We start from the raw sequence: 12,620 nt of genomic DNA, 5'->3' as shown, positions 1-12,620 counted from the left end.
TATGCATGACTTTCAGTTACTGTGGTTTAAATTACCTCAGTCCCCCTAACAACATGGTTCAAATTCCAATTACCACAGGAGTTGAAATTTGAGTACTTACATAAAGTAATAGCTACTTGCCCTTCAATTCACAAATCACCACATAAATAACAGACATATATCATGATCTGTTACCAATCACATCACTTCTTTCAAAGTCTCATTGATTGGTCACTACGCATCTGTCATTCACTTTACACACAGACTGCCAAGCAGATAGTTAAGTTGTCTCCTTCTTACCTGGTGGTAAATCCACATAATATTTTACAAAAAATGGAAAATCGAGAGAGAAAATTGACAGAGGTGAAAGTGCAATAATGAAATAAAAAGTGAAAATGCTGGAAATGAAATTTGAATGAAACATAAATGAAATCATGGAAGAAACCTCTGCTTGTGGAAAGGTAGACGTTCAAGAGACTCTGAATGTGCAGCCAGAGGAATCTGGGGACCTGGGGAAGGTGAACTTATCAACATCAATGAGGAAAGTGGTTGTGATGAGAAGAATGAAGTTGTCCCCCAGGAAGTGGCACTATCAGAAAACTTCACATTGAAAGAATTCTGAGAAATACTTCACAACTTTGAAGGCACAATGGATGAAGTGATGGAAGGTAATGCAAACTTAGAAGAAAGGAATATGACAGTTCACTAAGGCATGGAAAAGATGCTTGCTCTGTATTGTAATTATACCGTGAGAAGGAGGAAATAATTCAAAGTGCCCTTGGTAAGTTTTTTTAAATAAAAAAAACCCACCACTTTAATTCTCAATGTTTCTGATGTTTTAAAATAGTATATTAGGGCATCTAGATGGCTCAGTCGGTTAAGTGTCTGCCTTCAGCTCAGGTCATGATCCCAGAGTCCTGGGATCGAGTCCCACATCAGCTCCCTGCTCAGGGGTGGGGGGGTCTACTTCTCACACTCTCCCTCTCACCCTTCCCCCTGCTCATACTCTTGCTTGCTCTCTCTCTCTCTTTCAAATGAATAAATAAAAAACTTAAAAAAAAGTAATTTTGCTAATGTTTTCATTTCCTTATACATTTGTAACCAACAGTGAGAGTTTTTAATGTTTCAACAAAAATTGGTAAAGGTCATGGAACAATCAATTTTTCTCATAGATTATTATGATCGTATCACACATTTTTTTTAACAAATGATAATTTATTGAAATAGTTGGTGTAAATATCTACAGTAGTGACTTCAACCATTCAATACTGCTGGAAGTTAAAAGCTTAACAATCTCTGAAGGACTGTGCAAGTCAGTGAGTGGCTTGTGGATCCTTGTCTAGAACTGACTTTGGAAAATCTTAGGAATCTTAGTACCTTCAGTCCAAGGAGTTTAAATCGCATAGTGATTCTCAGAGTCTTGGTGGGCATCCAAACTCATTCTTTTACTTTGATATTCTTTTCCTGTGTGCCTCTGATGAAGTCAGCACAGATTGTTCAGGGCATTTACATTCAGCGAATCCCCACTTCAGGTTTTACGGCAGTCTTTCTGGTATCTGTAAGCCATAGCTGCAGTGCACAGCTTTCTGACCAACTTGTTCCTGGGTGAGAGCAAACAGCAGTACGGCGGGAGCAGGTGGACCCCAGCTGTGCTGCAGCTGCCACCACATCTTCCTCAAAGAGGTGTCCAGGCAGTTTTAGTGTCATACTACTATGAAAAAAGAGGACGGCCTCTACTTAACTTTGTGCTTCCTAAAACTCTTAAGTAGAATCGCTTTTCTGGAAATTTATGTATCTGGAGATGTGCATTCCCCAGTGAGAGAAGCTCAGGACTGCATGGAGAGATAGACATTTCAGTTTACGGTCTCCCAAGGATTGCAGGAAGATTCTCTGCCTTTCTTACTAGAACACTCAGTGGGCCTTGAAATCTGTTTTTTTATGTGTACACACCATAAAATGCGTTCCCGTTTCTGCTCCCTTTTGAGACTAGCACTTTGTAGAACTAGTATGTGAGATTCAGCTGGTAAAATTTAACTCAACTTTTGTCTTTTGTGGGAAATATTTTTTAAAAAGAAGCTTAAAAATTTAAGTGGATGATGGTTTCTTATTGTCTTAATTGAAACTAGGGTATGAAGTATAGTCTAGCTTTCAAAAAATCAGTTAGACTTCATGTTAACTTCTTAAAACATTAGTAAATACTAATGATAAAGCTAGCATTTTGTAATGTAAAGCTAACACTTTGTGCCAACAAAATTCTAAACACTTTAAATATATGTAAATACATAAACTCTCCTTTTGATTGTACTGAAATTGGCTTATATACTTGCATAAATTAAGCTAAATGGGTACTATATTCTAAGAAAAAAATTGTCATTTAGTTTATTTAATAATTATACTTTTCAGCAGGTTTCAGTAAGTAATTTGACTCATACAAGTCCTGTTAATATATATTTTCTTGAGATTTAAGTCAGAAAATGTGAAGCTGGCATGCTTGGGTGGCTCAGTTGGTTAACCGGCTGCCTTTGGCTCAGGTCATGATCCCAGGGTCCCAGGATTGAGCCCTGTGTCAGGCTCCTTGCTCAGCAGGGAACCTGCTTATCGTTCTGCCTTTTGCCCGCTCACTCTCTCTTTCTCTCTGACAAATAAATAAAATCTTTAAAAAAAAAAAAAATGTGAAGCTTGTCAGGGACTCTGAATTGTTAATGTTGTGTTAGTCATTCAGAGTTCAGTAAACAAAGGCTTAAAAGTAGAGAAGACAAAAGAATAAAAAGGCCTCACTTTCTTCTATATAAACTGGAGTTGAACTTGGATCTAAAGACATTTGTGAAGGAGGAAAATAATGTGGCTCCTAAACAGGTGTAATGATCAGATTTTCCAGCTTTGTTAAATTCAGCTTAATTTCATGGTTTTTTTGTTTTGTTTTGTTTTCACTAAACATAGTTGTTTTGTGTGTGTGTGTGTGTGTGTGTGTGTGTCACTAAATGGGATATAATTTCTATTCCTTAGTAAGGCATACCTTACCAAAAGAAAAAAAAAGTTGTAGATTTGAAGATCATCCAACTCATTCTTTATCGTCAGAATATATAGTCTCTGTAAACATCTAGGAAATGATCCTGGATATGTGGACTAACCTCTTGGTATTTCCTCATCATGTTTGAATTAGAACCTATACAGTGCTTTTTTTGTTTTGTTTTGCCTGTCTATTTAGTTTCACATCATGCTAGTTCTTTAAAAACATTTGCAGTCCCTTATATCTCAATTTGTTATTTACTTTTTGCTTCTTCATATGAATCTGTGTAGTTTACTTAACTATACATCATCAGAGGTTTTTATGTAAATGTCTGGGATAGGTCTGTGTGGTCAGTTTCTGTCATTTTTGTTAGTAAATGCTCCATTGCATAGTGTTTTCACTGTGAACAGTATGTGGAACAAATCATAAACTATATTCGAGAAGCAGAATGTGCTTCCAGCAGTACTCCTGCCCACCCCCGTAAAGCTAGTCCTCATTCTGAGGTAGCATTCTTCCCATCACCCTGCCCCCCGATGCTCATTCGTAAGGCAGAGTAGATTACCTTATTAATGTGTAGGATTCATTTGTCATCTGTGCCTCTTTTTAAATATATTTTTTACTTTGAGACTCATTGTCTAAAAGATGGCTTTTTTCCTCCCTTTTCCATTAAATGGGCTTTTAAGAGGCTGTATCTCCAGGCCTAGTACAGTGATGGCTTGTGTTCAAGCCAGAGAATAGCAAAACGCACATGTGTGCATGGTATTCATAGGTGGCATGTTTCCCAGGATCATGCTAACCCTCAGCTGCTTTCATATTAAAACATCTTTTCTGTTCATTAGAGTAGTTTCAGATGAAAACAGATATGCAACTCTTAACTTAGTTGCATTGAATGTACATTTAGACTACTGTAAAATAGAACTGTTCTGATTTTAATATTTTCTTGCATCTGTGTGTGCACTCTGCTGTATCCTTTGTTACTCGTAACTTGTTACTTCTTTATCTTTTTTCTTTTTTTTTTCTAAGATCTTATTTATTTATTTAACAGAGAGAGCACGCACAAGCAGGGGGAGTGGGAGAGGGAGAAGCAGGCTCTCCACTGAGCAGGGAGCCCGATATAGGGCTCAATCCCAGGACCCTCGGATCATCACCTGAGCCGAAGGCAGATGGTTAACTGAGCCACCTATCTTTTCTTTATTGTTGTTTATTAACTGTGACACAGATGCATTCGAGACTGATCATTTCTCCACTGTAATAGCTAAGGGCATGCAATTTGGAGCCATAACATCTTTAGTTTGAATACTGACTTTACCAGCTACTTACTCTGTAACCATGAACAAGTTTTGTAACCTTGCTGTACTAGTTTATTCATTTATAAAATGAAGAAAATGAATGCACCTACATTTAATGAGATTATACATGTAAAGTGCTTACTACATAGCCGAGCACCTAGCCTGTTTAATAACTGGCTACTAACTATAGCCAGCATGGTTATTATTTTTCCTGTACATTTACCAGGTTCCTCCTCTGTCCCAGGTATTGTTCTGGGTATTGAGGATATAGAGATGAAAAACACATAGTCCTTGCCCTCAAGGATCTCATAGTCTAGTGGTATGAACCAACTTAGACATAGAAAAATTAAAATACCAACATGATACAAAAACTCTTAACCTTGGCTACTTTTTGGGTGTTGAGGGACAGTTTTTTCCCCCTTGGGAGCTTTCATTCATGAACATAGATTACTTTTATAATAGAAACTAGTGATAACTACAGTACACTCTACTAGATGTTGTAATTTCAGGTATGTATACAGTGCTATAAGAACAGGAAAACAGAAGGGAAAACTGATTATCAGGAAGCCTTTGCACCTTAGCCTTATCATCTTCATCAGACTTTCCCCCAAAGTCTACTAAGGTACACGTCTTTGCAGAAAGCCTGACCAGAATGATGGGTGATCAGGTGCTATGTAAGCTAAAGACTGTCCATGAAATGGTAGCTGTCCCACTTTATGTATAACTATCTCTGACACAGCTGTTTTGGCCTCCCAAGATTTTGCATTTTATAAGACTACCTCTGTTTTTGAGTCACATTGAGTAGGTTGAAGGTAGAATGACTTTTAAACATCATAATGGGAGAATACTACCCTTTGATATGAAAGGTAGAGTTTCCTTGTTCATTTCTGTTCATTCTCTACAAAACCATGAGACAAACTTAGGAGTGACTGACGTCTAGCCTGAAATGGGCCCTAGGCTTCACAAACTAAAGAGGAAAGACTTGAGGCACCTGGGTGGCTCAGTCAGTTAAGTCGCTGCGTTAGGCTCAGGTCATCGTCAGGCTCCCTGCTTAGCAGGGAGCCTGCTTCTCCTCCCACTCCCCGTTTGTGCTCTTTCTCTATGTCAAATAAATAAAATCTTAAAAAAAAAAAAAAAAAAGAGGAAAGACTTTGAAAGCCCCCTGAAGCTTCCTTCCTCAACCCTAAACAATTAGAAGCTCGTTGAGAATGCTAGAACCAACCTGCATAATCCCAAGTTCCTGTGGCTTCTTCATAGGCGTGTCCACCATCTAATTCAGGGTCTGGAATCCCTGGTTTGTTTTCAAGCTGATTGTCTATTTAGACCTAACCTTAGGATTTCTCATAGCTTGTTACTTGCTTTTTAAGTGAATTTATGAACATTCAAGTTTATAACTTTCTATTCTTGCTCAGCCCATTTAAGGAGAAGAGTTGTCCAAAAAATCAGAAATGCTCCCTAATGCCAAATGTCCACTTTCCTTATTGTGTTATCAAACTAAAGTAAAATTATATATAATTTTTTTCTTATCTGTTTTCTTAGCTTTCAAAGTAATTTGTGTTTAAAATGAAAAATGAATAGGCTTATTGCCATAATTTAGTTGTGCTGAATTGTTTGGCTGTAACTTTAGCGATGATGGAGACCAGATTTGTGAGCCGTGGGATCTGTTCTCTTTGGATCTGACAGCTGGTTGCATTAAATGTCTTGGAGCTTTTTCCTTCACATGGGTGTAGGAGGTCAGGAGGGTGGGAACAGCAGTGGAAGAAAGCAACCCACTTTATTTAATGTGCTGCATTTGTTTACTGATTCCAATAATAACATTGTGCAGCTGTTGGAACAGTTGCCTTTTGATTTCCTTTTGTTTACTGTTTAGGTTTGTTAAGCTTGTCTGTGATACCTGCTTACTGTCTGCCCTTTAACTAGCTTTCCTTCTTTATTAAATATGTTTTAATACTGTACCAGTTTCTTTCAGCCAGGGCATGCTTTGATGGTTTAACAAAGTCAATTTACTGAAAGAAAAATGTTTTTAATTCTGTAGGTCATACTGAAGGTGGCTTGTTTTTGCTTTCTTGTCCCTTAGCTTTATTATTTTTAATCAAATATTTTGTAATGTGGTAAATAAATTACCTTAGAAATTAGTCATAATTTTTTGTTAAGCCACCATTTATGTTAAAGAAAGAAAGAAAGAAAGAAAGAAAGAAAGAAAGAAAGAAAGAAAGAACAGAAAGAAAGAAAAAGAAATTGTTGGACTAATTGTGAAGTATGTGAATTTTGTTTTATCTACTTTCTGTGAACAGATTGGATACCTAGAAGGCATGTACATAAAAACACACACAGCCAAAAGATAAATCTTGAATTTGTGAGTTTTCTTATTTAGTCTATTCAGGCAGATTTAACTGCAAATTTATTCAGTATTATGGGAATTTTGTTCTCTTTTTACAGGTGAGGGACTTGTCCATTGCTTATATGCTGGTGACATTAACTTACCTCTATATTGGAGTCCTGGTTTTTGCTTCATTTCCTTCACCACCATTAACCAAGGATTGCATAGAGCAGGTAAGGCACTAGGTACCCTCTCTTTATGATTGTTTACACCTTCCTATCTGCAGAGCAGGTGGGGTGATACAGTAGCAAGTTATAATACCATCTCTACTGTTTACTCTGCATGTGAGATTTTAGGCATCTTCCCCATCCTTTCTAAACTTCGGTTTCCTATTCCCTAAATAGTATAATACATACACCATAGATTTTTTAAAGAGACTCTCAAGAAAGCATACTGCATGCTAGCCCCTTATGGTACTCAAAATAGATAATTCCTTTTATTATGTGCATAGTATTTCTCTTTATTTGGAAAACTGTTACTGGTGCTATTCATGAATTTGTAAAACTTCTGCTGGGAATACATGCAACCTCCTTATTTTCCAAAGCCTGGATCTGGAAATGTCCTGGATAATCTGGTGTCTTTGCTCATTAGTCCCCAGTGATAGGTCTAACACTCATTTTTGTACACCGTGGCAGGCAGTAAAACAAAGAAAGACTATTTGGCTGTTAAAAAGAGAGGGAGATGGAAAGAATAGAAGAAAAGATTTTATAAAGAAAGATGTCATAAGTAATACTTTCTTTGATTTGACCCATCATAAACTTAGGAACAGTGTAGTTTCTAGAGTAATGTGACTGACAAAAATAGCATTTTACAGATGAGTTTCTTTCTAGTCAGAAGAAATTCCTCTAGTAAGAGTGTGGTGGAGGGGTGCCTGGGTGGCTCAGTCGTTAAGCATCTGCCTTCGGCTCAGGTCGGGATCGAGCCTCACATCAGGCTCTCTGCAATTATAAGAGTTATTTCAGCATAATACTGTTAATAATATTCTCATCTTTATAAGACAAATAAGTTTGAATTATTACTGTTATGATAGCTTGAAATGTTCTTCTCTTGATTTCCATGATTCCAGAAGTTCTTTGGCAGCCAAATGTTTGCTGAAAATTCCCCTGATGTGAACAATCCCTTATAAAGCCCACTCTCTTGGGAATAGGAATATCTGTGGTATTCGTATTTGAAAAGAAAAAAAAAAATTCTGAGTAATTAACTTTCCTTTTAGATCCCAAACTAAAATGGAGAAAATCATGAGAGGAAATAGAAATAAATCCTTTTCTTTTTAATTATAGGCTATAAATAATAATGATAATAGGTGATATATATATACTCTCACATTATTCTATAATCTTTACTTTGGAAGTGCTATGATGTTTCAGGGAAGGAAAAGCAAGAGAATTGGTGAGGATCAAATAGCATCGAATTAAATTAGCCATTTGAATGTATTAAAACAGATTTATGCTTGTACCTTACAGAGCAGTGCTTCTGAGATTCTGTGAAGGGCAAGGTTTTGTCATTTTAATGTCAAGTCAATTACAGACTGATACTTTTGTAAAATAAAATAATGTGGCAATGTCAAATTTCTAGAAAAGTTTCTAAACATTTCAATTTTTGTACTTACTGAAAAATAATAGTTCACATATAGTTTGTGGGTGAGCACCGGTCCACAAACCAAAACTTGTGTGGCACCTGTGATCCAAATAACCAAAAGATATTCCGTTTTATAAATTTGTACGTGCTGAATTTATTTTTAACATTACTTCATTATCTTTCTTGGATTAGAATTTTTTGGACAACTTCCCTAGCAGTGACATCCTGTCCTTCATTGCAAGGATATTCCTGCTGTTCCAGATGATGACTGTATACCCACTCCTAGGCTATCTGGCTCGTGTTCAACTATTGGGCCATGTCTTCGGTGACATTTATCCTAGGTAAGGGCTCTTCTCTTGACGAGCAAGATGTGCCAAGCAGCAAATGACTGTGCAAACAGGTCAGTTTAAAATGTGACTGATCCTTTTGCTATAAAAATTTGCCTAATCAAAATGGTTACTAAGGGTAGATCACAGTTGTTCTTTTCCCTGAAGTACTATAAAATTAGAAGCTGCTTCCGTACCAGAATGATTTAAAGTTAGTTCCTTCTAGTATAGTTATGTACTAGCTCTGATACCAACTATATTTATCTTACAATTTATTTGCCATTAATCTACACATTGCCAAGAAGTTAGTAGTATATAGTACCTGTATTAGCAATGTATGGCTAATGAGAAGCAATGCTTTTATTTTAATTATTAGTTATTGATATGTACTTGTATATTTATTAACATTCATGCATTTTTACTTAAATCATAGTTGCTTAAAATTGAAGGTGAGATATACAACAAGCTAAAATTCCTATTTGCTTCTGTAACTACTGCTGTAATTTTTAATCTCTTACTGGTGATGGAGCAGTTTTGAGTCCTTTTGAAAACCTATTCAAAGCTACTTACCCTCATCCAAGAGAAATTTCCATATACTGCTTCAGAGTTTCCCTGGAACTTCATTTTGAATTCCTGGTTAACTTCTACTCTTAACATTAAGTTTTAATAGAGATTCATCCTAGTAAAAAATACCCAGTCCTAACCTATTTTACTTGAAATAAATGGTCTTAAATGAAGAAAACTTTCAGATAAAAACTTTTTAAATTACATTTACAGTAACCAGTTAAACAAGGGGTCTTCATCAGTTCTTCTTTGAAGTGAACTGATGCAATCTGTTCCCTCATTAAGTAAATAATTAGTAAAAATACGTTGGTTCAAAAACAAAAAACTTGTAAAAGCAAAAGTCAAGAGGTACCGCCTTTTTAGCATTGACAGTATCAACAGCTACAGTTATAACATTGCTCATCTGGAGGATTGGATTTCAGTACATGTGAGATTCCTGTTGTGTTTACGCCCTGTGTTGTATTTACATTCCCAAAATAAAATAATACAGTGAAGTCATAGAAGAAAAAAACGCTAGGTAAATGCATTATTCCTGTTTTCTGCCATTATTTTGCATAATGGTGGCTGTGGCAATGCTTTTTCCTCTTGGAAATAATCTGGAAGTTCCCTTTCGTGTTCACATTACATTTCTTTCTCTACCACCACCAACACACTATCATTTATCCTACAGTTACAAGTACTCTACAGACTGCATATTTCAGAGCATACTTTTTTGGGCTCAGCACCTCCTTTACACTCTTAAAGTTTATTGAGAACCCCCATGCACTTTAACTTATGTGGGTTATATCTATTAATATTTAACATGAAAAATTAAAACTTGTTTAAAAATAACATACTTATGAAAAATAATTGTTTCCCAAAAAAACTTTTGTTTTACATTTTCAAAACTTTTTTCTTAAGTTGTATTTATTTAAGTAATTTCTATACCCCGTGTGGGGCTCGAACTCACGTCCCTGAGATCAAGAGTTGTGTGCTCTTCCAACTAAGCCAGCCAAGCGCCTCACATTTTCAAAACTCTTTGAAAGTAGATAGAAAAACTCTATCTACTGCTTTGCTAGTAGATAATTGGATTCCCTTATCTTCTGCATTCAGTCTGTTGCAATATGTTGTTTTCATTTAAATATATGAAGAAAATCTACTCTTACATAGACACGTTGGACAAAGGAGTACTTTTAATAGCATTTTCAGATTATTGTGGTTATTCTTCTTTGATACTGTGCCAAATCTTAACAAGTAGTAGTTTCTTAGAAGTTAATTGAATCAGAAAGTCACTGATATTAAAACCCATTGGTCTATAGTACACTTTGGATCCTTTAACCCATGCATGTTTTTGTACCATGTTTAATCGTTTGGAAAATATCATTTCACTGAGTTCTGCAGATCTTCCACACTTCATTATATAATATCAAAACCCACATTCGTAACACTGCCACCAGTTTCATCATAAAAGTCCTTAAATACTGGAAAACTGTCAAGCTCAGGGTGGCAAATACAAGCTGTCCAAAATTCTAATTTTTACTTGAAAACTGAAATTTTATCGTTGGCCACACATACCACTAGTTGTTTTCCTTGAAATGACAAGCTCATAATCATTCATTTAAAAAAAAATGTCTGTCAAATACCCAAGTCTGAAGAACCACAGTTTGTCTGCCTTTCAAGTAAAAATAGCATTCCTCGGAAAAAAGGGCTAGATTGCTCTCCAGCTCAGTTGCACAAGTACTTTTCTTCAAGACAACCATTTTACTTCACTGTGTAGCAGATATGCTGTATTATGTACTTTCTAACTGATCACACAGAATAGTAAAACAGATGTGTGTTCAAAGCATGAGATTTAATAAAACTAATAATTTTTACTTTTTTATGAAGGTCTCTTTTTTGGCAGTAAGGCACACAGTGTAAAATACACGTAGGTGCAACTGCCTCTTTCCATGCTAAGGGTCCAGCAGTTTTACCCACAGTTGCTTTTGCAAAGCAAGTAATGTCTTTTATGATTTGAAATTAATATTTATCTCAGTGACTTCCTGAAAGGGTATTGGGAACTTCCCTGGGGTTCGTGGTTACACTATGAGAACCACTTCTTTGGAAAATACACAAAGTTGTTTCCTTTTACAATACAGAAATAACAGAGGCCCAATCATTGTCTCAAAGCTCTGGAGCAACTTTAAAGTTGGAGTTTCTGGATAAATAGCAAGATCTGGAAGCCTGAATATCTTTGTAATTCATCAGGATGTATGACTACTTATTTGTGTAAATAATTCTCCTCGTTTTTATTCTCTCTGTAATCTTTACCTGGGATTAATTACCCCCTAATAACTTGGGCTCACAAGGTTGCTTTGATGTGTAAATTTCTTTTAAGAATCATCTTTCTGGGAAATGGAGTTATTTCTTGAGCATCAAATTTTATCTACATTATTTTTCTATTCATGATGAACACTGAATATCTTTAAGTGGCTGAATCTGAAAAATGAAAACCTGCCCATTTTGTCTTTCCCTTAATATATTTTCCTAATTATAAAAATAAAATAAATACAAAAAAATATTGTAAGATATAAAAAGTTTGTTAAATACAGAAAAGTGGAAAAATTACTCCAAATTCCAAATCATATCACAATTACTACTGCCTTCTTGGTGTATTTTCTTCTGATATTTTTTCCAGTGTTTTCAGATTTTCTTGTGTAGTAAAAAATCTAGCTAGCTTTTTTCCAAGTTGCCTCGATGAATTTACCATCTAGGGAACAATGATAAGTTATTTTGAATAATTTTTAATATATTCCATCAAGAAAGTTGTTACCTTACTGTATATGTAGGATACTTGTTTTTGCCACAGATATCTTTATGTTAGTAGCTTTTTTCTTATTTTTGTTTATTGTCTTAAGATATTCCAAATGAAATTATAAAATAAAAAGCGTGAACTCTGATACATACTACCAGTTTGTTCTACAAATCTTTAACCTATTCATATATTTGCACAAAAGGTCCAGGGTCACTGTGCCATCACCAGCATTGAATACTATTGCTGCCTTCTATTTCTGCTGTGATTTTATTATCAAGTTTAAGACATTCTCATTTAAAGATGTTAATGATGAATTTTATTCTCATATTAATGGTTATAATTTGCCTGTTTTTATTTTTTCCTCCAAATTCTCTCCTCAACTTCTAGCATTTTCCATGTGCTGATTCTTAATCTAATTATTGTGGGAACTGGAGTGATCATGGCCTGTTTCTACCCAAACATAGGAGGAATCATAAGGTAAAGCCTATAAGGGAACTGTGCCCCTTCATGTATTGTTCTTTATTTTTATGCTTTTCCTGTTGATATTACCGTTGTTGTTAATTTAATTGTACGAAGTTCTTGTGAGTATTTAAAACTGGTAACATTCAAATATAGTTCCCTGGTGTCAGTTAAGGTGCTCGTTTTCTTCCATCACACTGCTTCTTCCTGATTCTAGAAGCCCCATTATCCCTTAAACATCTTTCCCTTTTTCCCTTTCTCT

The 12,620-nt window shown here is 35.5% G+C and overlaps 1 protein-coding gene across 9 annotated transcripts in view; it reads left to right on the top strand.

Annotated features, from left to right (window-relative positions):
* Positions 1–12,620, top strand: part of SLC38A9 (solute carrier family 38 member 9) — an 85,390-nt gene that overhangs the window by 68,543 nt on the left and 4,227 nt on the right. For 8 of the 9 annotated variants that reach the window (XM_027606715.2, XM_027606716.2, XM_027606718.1 and 5 more), the window contains 3 exons: positions 6,718–6,831; positions 8,429–8,577; positions 12,287–12,376. In XM_027606715.2, the coding sequence (XP_027462516.1) occupies positions 6,718–6,831; positions 8,429–8,577; positions 12,287–12,376 (353 nt within the window). Of the gene's footprint in view, positions 1–6,717; positions 6,832–8,428; positions 8,637–12,286; positions 12,377–12,620 lie in introns of all 9 variants that reach the window. The other variant, XR_003522279.2, reaches the window with a different exon arrangement.

This window comes from Zalophus californianus, chromosome 5 (genome assembly GCF_009762305.2).
Source record: "Zalophus californianus isolate mZalCal1 chromosome 5, mZalCal1.pri.v2, whole genome shotgun sequence".
In the NCBI taxonomy this organism is placed as follows: Eukaryota; Metazoa; Chordata; class Mammalia; order Carnivora; family Otariidae; genus Zalophus; species Zalophus californianus.
Note: the sequence above shows the minus strand (reverse complement) of the source record. Positions and strands in the feature narration are given on the sequence as shown.